General features: G+C 51.7%; 8 protein-coding genes across 8 annotated transcripts; 4 read left to right on the top strand and 4 right to left on the bottom strand.

Annotated features, from left to right (window-relative positions):
* Nucleotides 1-149: 149 nt before the first annotated feature.
* On the top strand, nt 150-629 carry HMPREF1120_07415 (uncharacterized protein; the record flags this gene model as incomplete). The annotated part of the gene is made up of 1 exon (XM_009161638.1): nt 150-629. The coding sequence occupies one exon, from the start codon at nt 150-152 to the stop codon at nt 627-629; it is 480 nt and encodes a 159-aa protein (XP_009159886.1).
* A 368-nt stretch (nt 630-997) lies between these two features.
* Nucleotides 998-4,284, bottom strand: HMPREF1120_07416 (uncharacterized protein). The gene is made up of 2 exons (XM_009161639.1): nt 2,699-4,284; nt 998-2,649 (listed from the first exon to the last, which is right to left on the bottom strand). The coding sequence occupies exons 1-2, from the start codon at nt 3,756-3,758 to the stop codon at nt 1,472-1,474; spliced, it is 2,238 nt and encodes a 745-aa protein (XP_009159887.1). The 5' UTR covers nt 3,759-4,284; the 3' UTR covers nt 998-1,471.
* Nucleotides 4,285-5,832: 1,548 nt separating this feature from the next.
* Nucleotides 5,833-6,758, top strand: HMPREF1120_07417 (uncharacterized protein; the record flags this gene model as incomplete). Its single annotated transcript, XM_009161640.1, has 2 exons — nt 5,833-6,246; nt 6,348-6,758. 2 exons carry the CDS (start codon nt 5,833-5,835, stop codon nt 6,756-6,758), a joined length of 825 nt encoding a protein of 274 aa, XP_009159888.1.
* Nucleotides 6,759-8,203: 1,445 nt separating this feature from the next.
* Nucleotides 8,204-9,299, top strand: HMPREF1120_07418 (uncharacterized protein; the record flags this gene model as incomplete). Its single annotated transcript, XM_009161641.1, has 2 exons — nt 8,204-8,384; nt 8,503-9,299. 2 exons carry the CDS (start codon nt 8,204-8,206, stop codon nt 9,297-9,299), a joined length of 978 nt encoding a protein of 325 aa, XP_009159889.1.
* A 720-nt stretch (nt 9,300-10,019) lies between these two features.
* On the top strand, nt 10,020-10,415 carry HMPREF1120_07419 (uncharacterized protein; the record flags this gene model as incomplete). The annotated part of the gene is made up of 2 exons (XM_009161642.1): nt 10,020-10,068; nt 10,213-10,415. The coding sequence occupies 2 exons, from the start codon at nt 10,020-10,022 to the stop codon at nt 10,413-10,415; spliced, it is 252 nt and encodes an 83-aa protein (XP_009159890.1).
* Nucleotides 10,364-10,998, bottom strand: HMPREF1120_07420 (uncharacterized protein). The gene has a single exon (XM_009161643.1). The coding sequence runs from the start codon at nt 10,835-10,837 to the stop codon at nt 10,421-10,423; it is 417 nt and encodes a 138-aa protein (XP_009159891.1). The 5' UTR covers nt 10,838-10,998; the 3' UTR covers nt 10,364-10,420.
* A 742-nt stretch (nt 10,999-11,740) lies between these two features.
* Nucleotides 11,741-12,500, bottom strand: HMPREF1120_07421 (uncharacterized protein; the record flags this gene model as incomplete). Its single annotated transcript, XM_009161644.1, has 4 exons — nt 11,741-11,772; nt 11,826-11,943; nt 12,046-12,213; nt 12,396-12,500. 4 exons carry the CDS (start codon nt 12,498-12,500, stop codon nt 11,741-11,743), a joined length of 423 nt encoding a protein of 140 aa, XP_009159892.1.
* Nucleotides 12,501-13,435: 935 nt separating this feature from the next.
* Nucleotides 13,436-14,251, bottom strand: HMPREF1120_07422 (Fe-Mn family superoxide dismutase; the record flags this gene model as incomplete). Its single annotated transcript, XM_009161645.1, has 2 exons — nt 13,436-14,050; nt 14,204-14,251. 2 exons carry the CDS (start codon nt 14,249-14,251, stop codon nt 13,436-13,438), a joined length of 663 nt encoding a protein of 220 aa, XP_009159893.1.
* Nucleotides 14,252-14,467: the final 216 nt, after the last annotated feature.

Consider the following 14,467-nt stretch of genomic DNA (forward strand, 5'->3'; position numbering starts at 1 on the left):
AGAATGAAATAGTTGTAATCTCATAACCTCGTTTATTCCCGGCCACATCCACCGGGGCTGGCACGGCATAGCTGAGGCGTACCGGCAAGTCTATATCAAATGGCTCGAATACAATAAGTTACGGCCTGCTTCGCTTTCCCCAGGAAATAATGTCACATCACCATCCCCGGCCCTCGTTTCCCACCCCGTCCGCTCGACATGCACCACCACCAACAACACCCTCGGGCGGTGGCCGTCCGTTGAATCCGGCCCAGAAGATCCCTCCAGGCGCAAGTGGAAGTGGAATTGGCGGACGCAAGATTCGACCATTGATCTACGCCATCGGCGTTGCGGGCATAGTATGCTCGGGAGCCCTGATCGGAGCAATATTGAAGACCTCTAGAGAGCATCAGCAAGAGGCGCCGCAAAAGACCCAAGTTGAACAACTACCGCAGGAAAGTCCTCGGCAACAGCAGGCCGACGCAGTCAAACCCGACTATGCCAAGTACATCCAGACACTGGAAACAAAACGTGGGCATCTTCTCGGTCAGAAGATCCAATTGGAAAGAAAAATCCAGGATCTCCATGAGAGTCAGCGCAGAAGGGCGGAAGAGGAGGCAATCAAGAAAGAACTTGGAATGAAGAAGTGAAGTATTACCTTAATCTTGGGAGAGTGTGCAGACACTGCACGGAGAAAGAACTTGTCTCCCTCGCCTGACAGAGAGACACCCGACACGCGGGCAGTTGCCAGGTTTTGGCTCCGAGTCTTGATGCAGTGCGCGAGGATGGGCCGGGGAAGGCGTCGAACCCCCGAGTCCTTTTCGACGCCCGTGCGGCTGCCCACATGCTTCACCATGCATAGCCTTGTTACGGTCCGGTGGCCACTATAGCCAGCCACTCGGATCCCACATCAGGCTTTTCAGAGCGAGGGAAGAAGGGATAGCAAGTGACACTTTGCAAGGGATTTCATGCCCCAGACCTGAATTTGAGGTCACCATGGGCTGAAGATACGTCGCTACTCCGATGGGAGAGGATTGCGAATCTCTTTGATGAAACATTGCGTTTGGGAAATTCAGCAAGGTAGAGCAGGGAACCCGGAACAGGATGCAGGAATTCAAAGCGGGAAGGCAGGAACAAGAGAACCACGGACAAGAGAAGAGAGAAAACACACAGAGACTTTGAGTGAACAGAACTGCAGAATATACATGGCCAAACCCCATCCATTCCAAAGGGGGTTTATCCCAAATGTCATCCACTCTGACCATGGCCATCATTCATTCCATCACTTCGAGTCTTCCCCGCCCGCCCCAGAGATCTTTCATTTCTTCTCTCTTTAATGAACGTCAGGACACAGCGCCGCCCCGTGAAACAGAACGCCCCCACCGGCCTAATCACACAAGCACCCCGAGATCCAGTCCTACACAAGCAGCCAGTCCTCTTCGCTTTCGTTCCCCTGTTGGCTGACATTGTCCGAGCCTCGAGCCTGGAACTACTATTTCTTGCTCGATGGTCCAAAGTCAGCCTCGACGGCTTTCTGTACATTCCGCTGCTTCTCGACCTTGAATTCGGCCACGATGGCGATGTGGTCACTGGGGAAGTGGAAGTTGGGGAATCCAGGCACGCGTTTCAGGTACTCCGGATCGATGGCGCCTAGCAGTCCCACCACCCTCAATGAATTGCTCGAGTACCAGATGTAGTCCAAAACGTCGACAAAGGAAGGCGTGTAGTTTGTGAAGGGCATCTCCTCGTCGATGGCGGCATATGACGACTTGAGAGTGAAATGGTGCTGCATGCCGGCACGGGAGAAGGCACCGTAATCTCGGCCGTCGAGATCGGCATGCTCGGCGTTCAATCCTTTCTTGGTAAAGAGATCGTACACGGCTGATCCGGCGCCCGAGTTGAAGTCGCCACAGATGATCATGGGAATTTGAGTCGGAGAGTTGTACGATAGCGACGGGCCGGGCTCGGGAAGCGGCTCGTCTTCGGCGTCGGAGAAGCGGAAGACTTGTTTGTTGGTCGCCGGCGGGTACTTGGTGTACTTCTCTGTCAGTTTCTGAAGTTCTTCCATCAACACGGCTGCTTGGATCAGTTTGACGTCCTTGTACGCCGGGTCCCAGTAGATGTGTGTATTGACGACAATGAGCCGAGAGCCCGTAACGCGGTTTTCCAAAAACACCACCGTCGCAATGTCATCTCTCTGCCAAACTCGGTTGAGCATGTCGGCCGAGGCCTTCGCACCGGGTCGCTCCACTGCCTTCCGTCCTAGAATGAGATGCTGCGTGTCGAGAAGCACGTATTTCTTGTCTTTCCAGAACGTGCCGCACCCGTCGACGAATCTCGCATTGTCGCCCAGCGTTTCGGCCCGGCTCTTCTGAGCATAGTACCCTTTGTAGCCCGAGACAGCCAATTCGCCGCGGAAGAAATCATCGTAGCTGCAGCGGTCCAACTCTTGTAAGCATACAATGTCGGCGTTGATTTCGCGGATTTCTTCGAGAATCAATGTCTTGCGGAAGCCCCAGCCCAGAACGCGCTCCGGAACATAACCGTACTGCTGCTGGGTGGCATAGCGATCGCAGAGGATATTGTAGTTCAGAACCTTGATGGTGTCCACGTCGCTTTCTGTTACTTCTTCAAGTTGGTGCCATTCTCTCTCGCGCGGTGGTGGGGGTTCTGCTGTTTGTTAGTACTTGTCAAACGAAACGAAATGACAAAAACAAACCTGGCATGCTCTCACGGAGATACTCGATCAACTTTCTTGTCCCTCCTTCCGTGATCTTGTCTCGTTGTCCTTGCTCCAAGGGATTGCCGTAGACACCCAGCATTTCCAGTTTGTAGAGAAAACCGAGTTCGTAACAGAGAGTTTGGATATGGTTGCCAAAAAGAAGAAGGTGCTTGAGGTTCGTAAGCATCCCGATCTCTTCGGGCAGTTCGGTGAGTTGGTTGAAGGATACATCCAGATACTCCAGATTCCTTAAACGACCAATCTCCGGCGGCAAAGTCTCTAATTGATTGTACATCAGATCAAGGCGTTTGAGGAAATGGTACGACGGATTGAATAGTACAGGTGACAGTGCACAGAGACCTTGTCCGCCGAGGTCGAGCTCGTCCCAAGTCTGTTTGTTTCCATTCTGTCCATTCGAAGCCGCCGACCGGTTGTTATCCGTCTGCAGTTCCTCCGCAGCTGCTCCCAACGGCACATAGTTCACTCCCTTAGAGTGCTGCGCAACCGTCTTAGCGCGCTGATGCTGTCCGGTCATTTCCTTGCTCTCCTCATAAAATTGTCGTTGTTCCCGCCAATACTCGTTCTCCAGTTCGTCAGGACTGTCATTCGGTAAACCTTTGCCATTGCCGTTCTGCAAATGCTCGTGCGCGTAACTGGGCAGGTGAGGGGTCGCTGATGGAAATCCACCGGACGAAATGTTATGATGATGTCCCAACTGCCCGGCATGATGGTGCTGCGCATGATGTTGCGTTACATTGTGGTGAGCATGGTGTTGTGGCTGGGATTTTGGCATTTGCAGATTACCATATCGCTGGTGGTTTTGCGCCCCATTTAGCAGCCCATGTTGAGTTTGATACCCATTTTGTGAGTACATGTTGAAATTATGACCGAGAGAGGGATTCACAGGCGACCTAGAGGGCGACGGCGTGTCGTTGGTGAAGGGACGTCGGGGCCCGGACGGTGAACTGGCTCTGTTTTGGTTGCGGTGGTTGGCGTGCTGCGTCGGGTAGAATTGCCCGGCTCCAGGCTGATGGAACCGGAATGCACCATCTGCCATCTAACGAGGCAGGGAGGGTTTTGTTGTCTTTGCCCTGGTTTGTACGTTGGACGCGCAGAGGAAGGAGATCGGAGGGGTTGCCAGTACTGTGTGGGTGTCTAGGGGAAGGCTGTAAGGTAGGCCAAGTCTTCGCTTTTTCAACATGAGACCCTGGACGGAGCTCGATGTCGAAAGAACAGTTGCGCAAGGCTCGAGCGGTGTGGACAACTGGCGCCGAAGCTTTCTTTCAAGGCTCTGAACAGCGGGACTGCGGTGGTTGGGGTCAAGTTGGCTGCGGCTCAGAGCTCGTGGAGAAGGACACAGGTTGGGTCGGCCGGGTTTGGGATCTTGAATGGCGGTCGACCAGCGATATTAGTCTGGCTGTTGACTGGATGTCAAAGTGATATGGCCAAAGATATCAATGAAGATGGTGAATGCAGTGAGCGACCGTGAATGAGTTTGATTTGCGGCAGAGTCAGTAGTGAGAAGGACAGCGTGCAGGGTGCGTGCTGCCGTGCAGTGGAATACCGTGGAGCAAAGGATCTTGAACTGCCACTGTACTAATAATACAGCACTAGTAGTACTAGTGGCTGATGATGCTCTCTTGACCTCAAGCCTCAGCTCCCGCCATTCTTGGCATTCTTCTTCTCACTAGTTGTACAACATCCTGCTGTGCACATGCGCAGCTACCAATACCACCCACTAGCAGTACTATTGCAGCAATGATCACATTACATACTGCTAGGATCAGAGTGTGGCCAAGCTGACCCCGTCACTGTCACTGCAGTGTGATTTCTCCTGAGACCGACTGAACTCGAAGCACACCAAGTGACAATGGATGCGGTATCAGATTGTGGCTGACATTGCTCCTAGTCACGATCAGCATTAGGCTATCTCCCCCGGACCCCAATAACCCAGCGTGTCCTGTTATACCTCCAAAGTGACCTTGAAACCACGACATCCTTTCCCAACACGGCTCGCCTTCTCGGAAGATATAGCCTATTTCAGGGTTGATACCGAAGAAGGACCATACCTAGGTAGTCAAGTGGACAGCATCCCCTAAGCTGGGCCTCTTTTTCAAGACTGTCAAGATATTGAAAGATATTCACATTTTGTGCGTCAAGAAAGACAGCCGCTGCTGCATGAACATATGGTCTATGAGTTTATTTCGCACAAGAATACTCTCCACGTCTTCAATTGGACCTATGTCAAGACTGTGTATATGAGAACACGTGCTGATAGCCATTCTTGAATATTACTCTTCAGCCTTGTCTCAACTAGACAGTATCAGAGATTGCCTAGCCCTGCTTGCCCATCTGCTTGTTGAGTAGACCTTTACACCAAACCCGGAGATCATCGGGTCTAATTCTGACGGCGATGTAGAATAGAAACTGACTGGCTACCTAGGTATGTTACCTGGATAGTCAGGTGTTGTCCCCTAAGTACAAGGCAGGATCGACGACTTTGCGCTGGTAGCCTTACTGTACACCAGCCCCGATCCACCCTAGTTGTAGTTCGGCGAGGCTGAGCATCTTGGGTGGGACTCAGGCTGTCGACCATGCCCGGGCTTTGAAATCCACCACTGCAGAACCTATCTACCTACCTTCCTAAATCTGCGACGCCCTTTCCCTTCCTACTACGGGACTTGAAAACATAGTGCCAGGGTGTACAAGGAGATATGAATTTTCCCGACTAATGTCACGCCGCCCGCACAAGAAATCCAGGAATGGATGCCTCGAATGCAAAAGAAGGCACGTAAGGGTATGTTTGTTACCTATATTCGCTCCAATTTGAATGAACCAACCGTTTTAAGCCTGGAGGACTGACTTGATACCCAAAGTGCGACCAAAGCCACCCGGTATGCGCCAATTGTCAGGCGGCCGAGATACAATGTTCATTCTTTGGCGGGCAGACTCTTTATTTCGTGCCAGGTATTACTTCCCGTCCTCAGATCCGGGGCAATCCGCACGCGGGGGCATCAACGAGCAGGATATCGACGGCTGCATCTACACCCCAGCCGACAGCGTGGCCAACGACGACAGAACCTAGCCCCAGGCAGCAAGGACCAGACCACACTTCTCCATACAATGTCGACATGACCCATCTCGAACTGTTCCACAACCTTTCGACGGCGGAGTTCCAAGATTTCGAAGCCTCGGGCCAATCCGACGTCATCCCCGCGTCAATCTACATGAAACATGCACTCACGAGGCCGTATCTCATGCACCAACTGCTCGCCTCATCAGCCTTGCATCTCAGCCGCAAGAAACCCGAATCCCAGAACCGCTACCGGACCTACGCGACGGGTCTACAAACGAGGGCGCTGGCGCTATTCAACGAAAGCCATCCGGTACTGGAAGTGACGCGGGCGAATTACGCGCCCATATTTTTGTTTTCTTCCTTGGTCGGGCTCCATGCCATCTGTGAGACATTGCATTATCAGCGAAACGGAGCGGGAGCGGGAGCCGGGCTTGAAGAGTTCGTCGAGCGCCTCGTCCACGGTCTCAGCGTATATAGGGGCGGATGCTGGCCGTGGTGGAGCAGAGCTCCCATCTGCTTCGCGACACGGAGCTAGGTCCTGGCCTCGAAAGGTCTCGCACCTTGCTGCAGACAGTGCGGTCTGCCGGTGGTGGAGAATGCGATTCACTTCGGAACATGATCGATGCCACGGACTCGGACGTGTCGCGGACGGCATATCGCGATGCCGTCGCCCATCTTCAGCACGTATTTGATGTGCAGCAGCGGCGTGTGGCTGATGGTGGTGCTGGCGGCGCCGACATGCCGTTGCTCTTCACCTGGCCCGTCCTCGTCTCTTCTGAATATCTTGCTTTGCTGCGCCAAAGGCAGCCTCAAGCCCTTGTCATCCTCGCCCACTATGCTGTCCTTCTACATCGTGGCCGCCGCTTTTGGCTGCTCGGCGATGGTGGTCAATTCCTGATCGAGTCTATCTGCGCGACTCTGGGACCTAAATGGCAGAAATGGCTGGAGTTTCCAAAATCCGCCCTTCGAGATCCGAGCTGAGGCTGGCCTGATCCTAATCCAACTGATCTGGTCTGTTCTGACTGCTTGCTGCTCGTTGGACAAGGAAGCTCCGTACAACTACAGTTTCAACGCAGGTTGCACGGAAATTTCCCGCCCAATTCAAGTTTGGCGACCAGCACCGCCGCTTTTGGAGGTGCGCTTTCCTTCATACGAGTCCCTCGTGAGTGCCTCGCCCTCACCGTTTCGGGAACCAAAACAAAGCACTTCCACCCACACCACAAACCACTGTCGCCACTGTCATCGCAATCACCCTTACGCTCACCGTCACGATTGGCTGACGACGTCACTCTTGGTCAGCCGGCTAACTTCAACATCATTACTACCGAAATACTTCCTCATGGGCCATGGACATCCTATCGGGGAGAAGTTCGAATACACCCTGGCCCTTAGCCAGCAAATTCTCGCCGAGCTCCGGGCAATCAGGGAGCAGTCAACGAGAGACACGGTGGCAATCCGACAAGACATTGCAAATGTCCGTCAAGAGCTTGTGACTGTTACTACTGCATCGTATGTACTACTCGACTTATTTCAATATCAAGATGCTAATTCTATAGGAATCACAATAATGCAGCCCGGGTGCAGAATACATACCTCCAAAGTCAAAACGAAAATCTTGTATTGTTTGTCAACGTTACTACCGGTGTCGCCATCCTTGATTTCCCCCGCACCTCCTTGGAACTCGAACGAATGGCAAGAAGACAGTTGGATTCTGTACTACAACAACTGGGTATTCCTACGCAGGGTGCAAATATGGCGGAGAAAAAGCGATTGCTGAGAGCTCACATAGGGTTACCAGAGGTCGCAATCGCAGGCTCACCACCTCCATAAGAGACACAATTCCTGTTTGCTCATAGTGCCAACCTCGGAAGGAGGGGTGGGTTCCCCTGACGAGGTCCTTGGCACGGTGAGGTGTATACCTACTAACTTGAAGCCTATAGTAAATCGCCGTATACACGTACACTAAGCCGGATCAGGCCAGACCATACTATACAGTACTAGTACCACCATTGTTGACCCACGCCGGAACCTCTTCGAGGCCTTGGAAGGCTGTGTTGACCTCCAAATCAGAATGACTTTGTGACTCAACGATTCATAATTCATGTTTTGTGGTTGTGCAAGTGGACTCGTCTGGGCCCGTTCATCCTATCGCCGAGGTTTCAATGGGCTCAGCCATCACGTATTTCCCTTGGATAAGACGGAACGATAGGATGGACGGATACCAGTACCTAGATATAGAAAAACATAGTAGATAGTAGATACATCAGTAGTATATATATATATGGCTATCACTCATGGTACTAGTACCACACAACCTTTGGCACAATACCTCTACCAGGTCCTTCTTTGCCTTCTCAACTCGCAGTCTGTCTGTCTGTCTTGAGACCTAATTACCTTAAGTTGAGATCAGGTATACAAGCCCGGCCATGGTAGTCCAACTCAAGCCCGTCGCCGGCACGGACGACGTCTATCTCTGGAAATACCTCCCATCGATCCCGGCGGCGGTCATCTTCGTCATTTTGTTCTCAGTCGTGATGGCCGCGCACTTGTGGCGCATGGTCAGGACGCGGACGTGGTTCTGTAGCGCCTTTGCAGTTGGTGGGATTTGTATGTTCTTCAAGTTTCGCTTCAGCACATCACGGTTTTTTTTCCTTCGTCCTTGTTTTTCCTTTTCCTTTTCTTCCAAATCCAATCCACTAACATCAAAAACTTGCTTTTTTTCCAGTCCAAGTCATCGGCTACCTCGTCCGGGTATATTCGTACTATCACACCGACGATATTGCTCCATACACGATCCAGATCTGTTTGATCCTCCTCGCGCCCGTCTTGTATTCCGCGTCCATCTACATGGTGTTGAGCCGGCTGATCCGCTGCGTTTCCGGTGGTGAAAGGTTGTCACTCATCCGCCCGACGTCGCGATTGACAAAGATCTTTGTCTGCGGAGACATAGTCTCGCTGAGCGTCCAGGGCAACGGAGCCGGGTTGACTGTCCATCAGGACAAGCAGAAGTTGGGACAAGGCATCGTGGTCGCGGGCCTGTTTCTCCAGTTGCTTCTGTTTGGTGTTTTTGTGGCTGTCGCATTGCTATTTCACATGAGAATGCGGAGGAGAGTCAATGATCATGATGGTGATGGCGATGACGCCAGCGACGACCGTGACCTCGCGGTGATCATGGCAACGATGACAAGGACAAGAACAAGGACAAATGGTTCTCCCCCCTGGCGGCAAGGGTTGTTCATGCTCTACGCCTGCAGCGCGTTGATCATGATCAGATCAATCTTCCGTGTCGTCGAGTACCTTTCCGGCGTGGATGGTTATCTCTTGTCCCGCGAGTGGCCCATGTATGCCTTTGATGCTGGCCCGATGTGGGCTGTCCAGGTGATTTTCCTGGTGTGGTTCCCGCATAGGTTTCAATTTGGAGGCAAGCGGGCCACCGATGACTTGTCGAGTCCTGGTATGGAGGATGGGAATGGGGATGGGAATCTGCTCTTGCAGACACGGCGGAATGGGATGCAGAAATGAAATGAACTGTCGGACCTAGCGTGTCATGGCACGTCTCATGTAATGGCAAATCAGCCCCGGCGGAGCGGGAGGCTGATGAGATACAGTTAGGTACCTACCAGAGAATCGCACGGCGGCCGTCCATAGAAGATGTCCATGCAGACGAACATGTCAAGGCACCGCCCCAAGACACCGGCGGTGATCGCTTGGTGTGTGAGGATATCCGCTCCGGAGGGATCTGAGCTGAGCCATTCTCACCTAGACTCGGATAATATCATGATTCACCGCCGCCAGAACTGAATGATTGTTTTCGTGCACTCTTGCCAATCAACCAGCCAAAACTGCGGTCCGAATGACGCGGGGGGTATAGAGCCGAATTTTGTTTTCAAATCGAATGGTGTATCGAGATCAAGCTCAAGACTCGGACATACTGTAACTTGTAGTGCTGCTACATTGTAGTAGTACTCGTAGTCGGGGCTTTTTTGTTTTTGTTGTGGTACTCGGGTTAGTATCTGCACCGGACAATCGATTGTCCGGCAGAGTCGTCTTGGCCGAGGTCAGCTTTCTTCGACGTCACGGCTCCTGTGGGGAGAACCGCGTTCAAGTTCAAGTTGTACGTTTACATCCAAGTTACCGTATCGAACACCACTGGTACCTCCGAAAGCCTCACATGCAGTGGGCTTCAAGTTCGGGTTATACCTAATCGTCTTTTGAACCAAAGTGTAAACACTGCGTTACAACATGAATCCTAACCCCGAGCTAAGAAGACAAGTCATCAATATATACAAAGGTAAGTAAATCTTCAAGTCTCAGCTTTCCTTTCCCGCACTACAGTACCTAGTATCAGATCAAAAGAGCACTACAAACAAACCAAAACCCCCACTGGCACTGCAAGTAAGACCTAGGGATCTCAGATGCTAACTGTGGATAAAAGAGCTACTAGAAATGGGCCGCCATTATCCCTTGGGATACGAATATTTCCGACCTCGTCTACACAAGGCCTTCATGTCCAAAGCCAACCTAAGGGACGAAGAACAGATCCGCCAAGGTATCAAGAGGGCCGAGTTTGTCAAGAAGGAAATCGAGGCTCTTTATTTTCTTAAAAAGTATCGGTCGATGAAACATCGGTATTCGTGATCTGATCATATCAGATATCTTATCATGCTTTTCGGTTCACTGCAAGTCTTGGTCCTGGTCCTGGTCCTAGTGGTATGAGTGTGAGATCTGGGACCACTGTACCTGTATCTATACTGTACCTGTATCGGTTTCACAGCGAGGGAGTGAGCGAGTTTTACATGTGTCAACACCAACCATTCCCCACGAAAACACAACACCAACACCACAGCACACCAGGGTTTGGGTTGGGCTGGGCTTGGCTTAGCTTCGTGACGTTGAAGATTGACTGGACTTGATGGATGTCGCTCGCACATGGGCGTCTCATGTTGATGAGGAGCCGAGCCGCCTTTCAGCAGCTTCCAGTGCACCCCTCGGTGGAGCTCAAGTCTGCATCCCATCCGGGTCGAGCCAAGGCAGAGAATGAGATGCACAACCAGGACCATTCCATTTCCATTCTGCCAGCAACAGCAAACATTGCTTCAAGGGGCGAGACCAAGGCGCCCAGTGCTCTCTGCTCCTATCTGCACTGTGTTCACACGTTGGACACCTTGTGTGCTCTAACTCTTGCCATGGGGTGGGACTCAAGTCTCAAGTCTCAAGTCTCAAGTCTCAAGTCTCAAGTCTCAAGTCTCAAGTCTCAAGTCTCAAGTTGGCCTTGAGGTTTTTCATTTCCGTTGTCATTCAGGCCGGAGGGAACCAGGAGAGTGACTGGACATGACTTGGTGGCTCCGTGGCTGATAACAGGTGTCTTTGCACAACATCACAGCAGTCACGAAGTCAAGGATATCCGCATACTGGTTTATGGTGTGAGGTCAGGTCCTTTTTGGCCTCTCTCGACTTCGACCACAGAGAGAATCATCTACTAGTAACTCACACCTGGGTGGCAGGGACTTCCGCTAGACGGAAGGCACATATCCTCGTTAAATTGCGGAGCGTTCGCCTTAACTTGCTTCATAACGAGTCTGCAGTCCAAATTTCTCTCATATCGCAAGCACGTTATATGTGTCCTATTTATTGGTTGCCGATACTACATTCATTGTTATCGTCGTCTCCACCATTTGACCAAACCAACCTAGGTCCTGTACTAGGACGAGGAAGGAAGAAGAGTGTTGTTACAATTGCCTATTGGAAACACGGAACTCTGCTAAAGTGAGAATCGAATACCACGGTATGTAGTATCGCTTTTTCAGCACTTTACTAGAAGTCATCGGATCGTGGCTCGGTATTTGCTTTCTCTACTACTCGAGCAGCCAGCATGTGGCATCGTATTCGGAGGGTGTTCTTGTTTTTGTAGAGCGGCCAATCGCTATCATCTTTGAAACAGTAAAATAGCGTCTGACTCGCCCTTATTCCTTGATCTTCTGCTTATGGAAGATTCCTAGGCAGAGAATGTCAGTCCAGTCACTGTGTATCTGCTTGGGGCTAACATACCAGGGACTTCTGGCATCCAAGGATCCCGCTTGCTGCAGAAGAACTCGCCCTTGGGCGGCAAATCGCTCGGATGGTCCAGCGTGCCATAGAAGATGTAGATATTGTCTCCCGCATTTGCCTAGCCAGCCCGAGTGACAAGGTTAGCCTTAGGCACTTCTAGCCTATACAACCCCATCTCTCCTTTTCTAGGTCGGACATAGGGGAGAAAGGACCAACTCACCCCATATTCCAAGAGGCCACTCCCGCACTCGGAGCAGAACTCGCGATGTAAAATGACCCCGCCGCCGTTATCGCCCTCGTGCGTCTTGATCTTGTCCTGACCCTCGAGGACTTTGAAGCTCGATTTGGGAATTTTGGTCGTAATTCCAAAGGGGCCACCAGTGAATTTCTGTACGAAGAATCCGCAGAGTCGAGTTAGAACGAGGTCTTAAACGCCATCTGAACAACTTGTGTGACAACTAAGAAACAGAGGTAGTGCCACCAGCAATGGCATCAAAACAAATCACAATCACAATACGGGTGGTACATAGGCCACCATTCCGAGCTGATACATTCGAGGACTCAACCCACCTTACAGTTCCGGCAATGACACAAGCTGGTCCTAGCTTGGTCTTTATCATCTAGATCGATCTCGTAGCGGATCTTGCCGCAGTAGCATCCACCTGGGAATTTCATCTTGGTCGCTGTACTAGTCGAAAACTGTCTGATCGAGTTGGCTGGTGTTGTAGTGTTGGTGAGAGAGGAGACGGCAGGCAATCGAAGAGCTAGACGGCCTCGCTGAGAAATGAGAGAGTAGGAGGGAGAAGGAGAGGGAAATGTTTGGGTGATCTGTGATATCACTGCCCTTGTTCGGCGCAGAGCAGTAGCAGTCGAAGTGGAGATGGCGGTGTTGGTCAGAGACAACAGGTTTCGCATGTCAGTCGCAGGATGAGCGAGGATTTGAATCTCGTCCCCGGTTGAATCAGTCTTCGTTGTTGCTGTCGTTTTTCAATTGAGTGCCAGCAGTGCTTGAAGAGGATTATCACAAATGCCAGTAGACGAAGGAGACCACAATATTGAACTGATCGTTCGACAACACAAGAGCAACAACGGTATCAGCATCAGCACTGGCAATGGCAGCAGAACCAGTGGGACGTCATGTTGACGACGTCATGCAAGTTTCCCCTCAGCCGTTTGCCCAGGTCTTGTCTAGTCACCTTCCCTATTTCGGCGAAAATGGGCTCCCACGATTGGTTGGTTGGGACAAGTGAGACATCGATCCGATTGGTGGCCTTGTCCACGAGGCTGGAAAGCACATGTCCACACTCAGGCTTGAGCCAACCCCAAGGCAGTCGTTTCCAGAGCTCTTCCAGGGAGTTATCTATCACGATTGAATGTCATTAGTCAGAGCAAGTCACCTCCCCATTGGCTGCTGGGGAGTATGAACATATCAGGGAGTCGAATAAGGCACATGGGGACAATGTATTCTTCATTGCATATGTTGGCTCAACGAGTATTCCATGGAATGAGTGTTGTTCTGCTCATCGACCCGGCTTGTTTCGAAACAACCAACTTGGAGCTGTCCTCGACTATGGTGTACTCTGCATCAGCACCAAGAGGCGAAAGTCCTTTCAGAGCTTGCTGGCCAAACCAATCAATTCTCCATAGATCGTCTTTGCATCTCCTTGGAATCTCTTCTCGGCCACCTTCCAGTTAATCACGCTCCAGATCTTGGAGACGTACTCCTTCTTGTTGTTGTAGTACTGCAAGTAATAAGCATGCTCCCACATATCAACACCGAGCACGATTTGCTTGCCACCAGGTGGAAGATCCTGGTCCTTGGAGGTGGTGATCTCCAGCTGGGTGCCACTGTTCTCAGTGTCCTTGACCAACCAGGCCCAGCCCGATCCTTGAATAGCCAGAGCCGTGGCCTCAAACTTGGCCTTGAAGTTGTCAAAGCTTCCCCACTTCTTTACTATGGCCGAGTGCAGCGAGCCTGCGACAGCCTGGATGTTGGAGTCGCCGGATGACGCGGGAGACAGACTTTGCCAGAACAACGTGTGATTGATGTGGCCTCCGGCGTTGAAGCGGATCGCGGGCTGCAGTTCAATCTGTTTCAAGAGATTCTTCGACTGGAATGCCTCGGCCTGCGCGGCAAGTGCGTTGTTGAGGTTCGTGATGTACGTCTGGTGGTGTTTGTTATAGTGCAGGTCCATTATCTGGCCCGAAATGGCGGGCTCCAGTGCCTGTAGTCCAGTATCACTCGGTCAGTGATTGCCGTTGTTAAATAGTAGCGAGCCGGACACGGGTATGTCGTGGTGCCAACCAACAATGACCCAGTCAAGTCGCGAGCTTCGGGCCATGCATAGCAGGTCGAGTCAAGGAATGAACACACTCACATCCAGGGCATATGGAAGACGAGGCAGTTCGTACTTCTCGACCGACATCGTGGCGTCTTTGTTCTGATGGGCTGTTGAATATACGTTCGAGCTGACCAGTCAGATGGCACCGTAGAGCGATGATGGGTGTCTGAAGACAAGAAGAAAGAAGAGGCAGAACTGGTCTGTCAGCGTCGACTTGAAGAAGGAGGGGTGAGCTCGTCTGGATACTTGCTCATGGAGGGGCCGCGGAGACCATCCGCATAACGTGCTCAAGGCTGTGAC

The sequence above is a fragment of the Exophiala dermatitidis genome (genome assembly GCF_000230625.1).
Source record: "Exophiala dermatitidis NIH/UT8656 unplaced genomic scaffold supercont1.6, whole genome shotgun sequence".
Classification (NCBI taxonomy): Eukaryota; Fungi; Ascomycota; class Eurotiomycetes; order Chaetothyriales; family Herpotrichiellaceae; genus Exophiala; species Exophiala dermatitidis.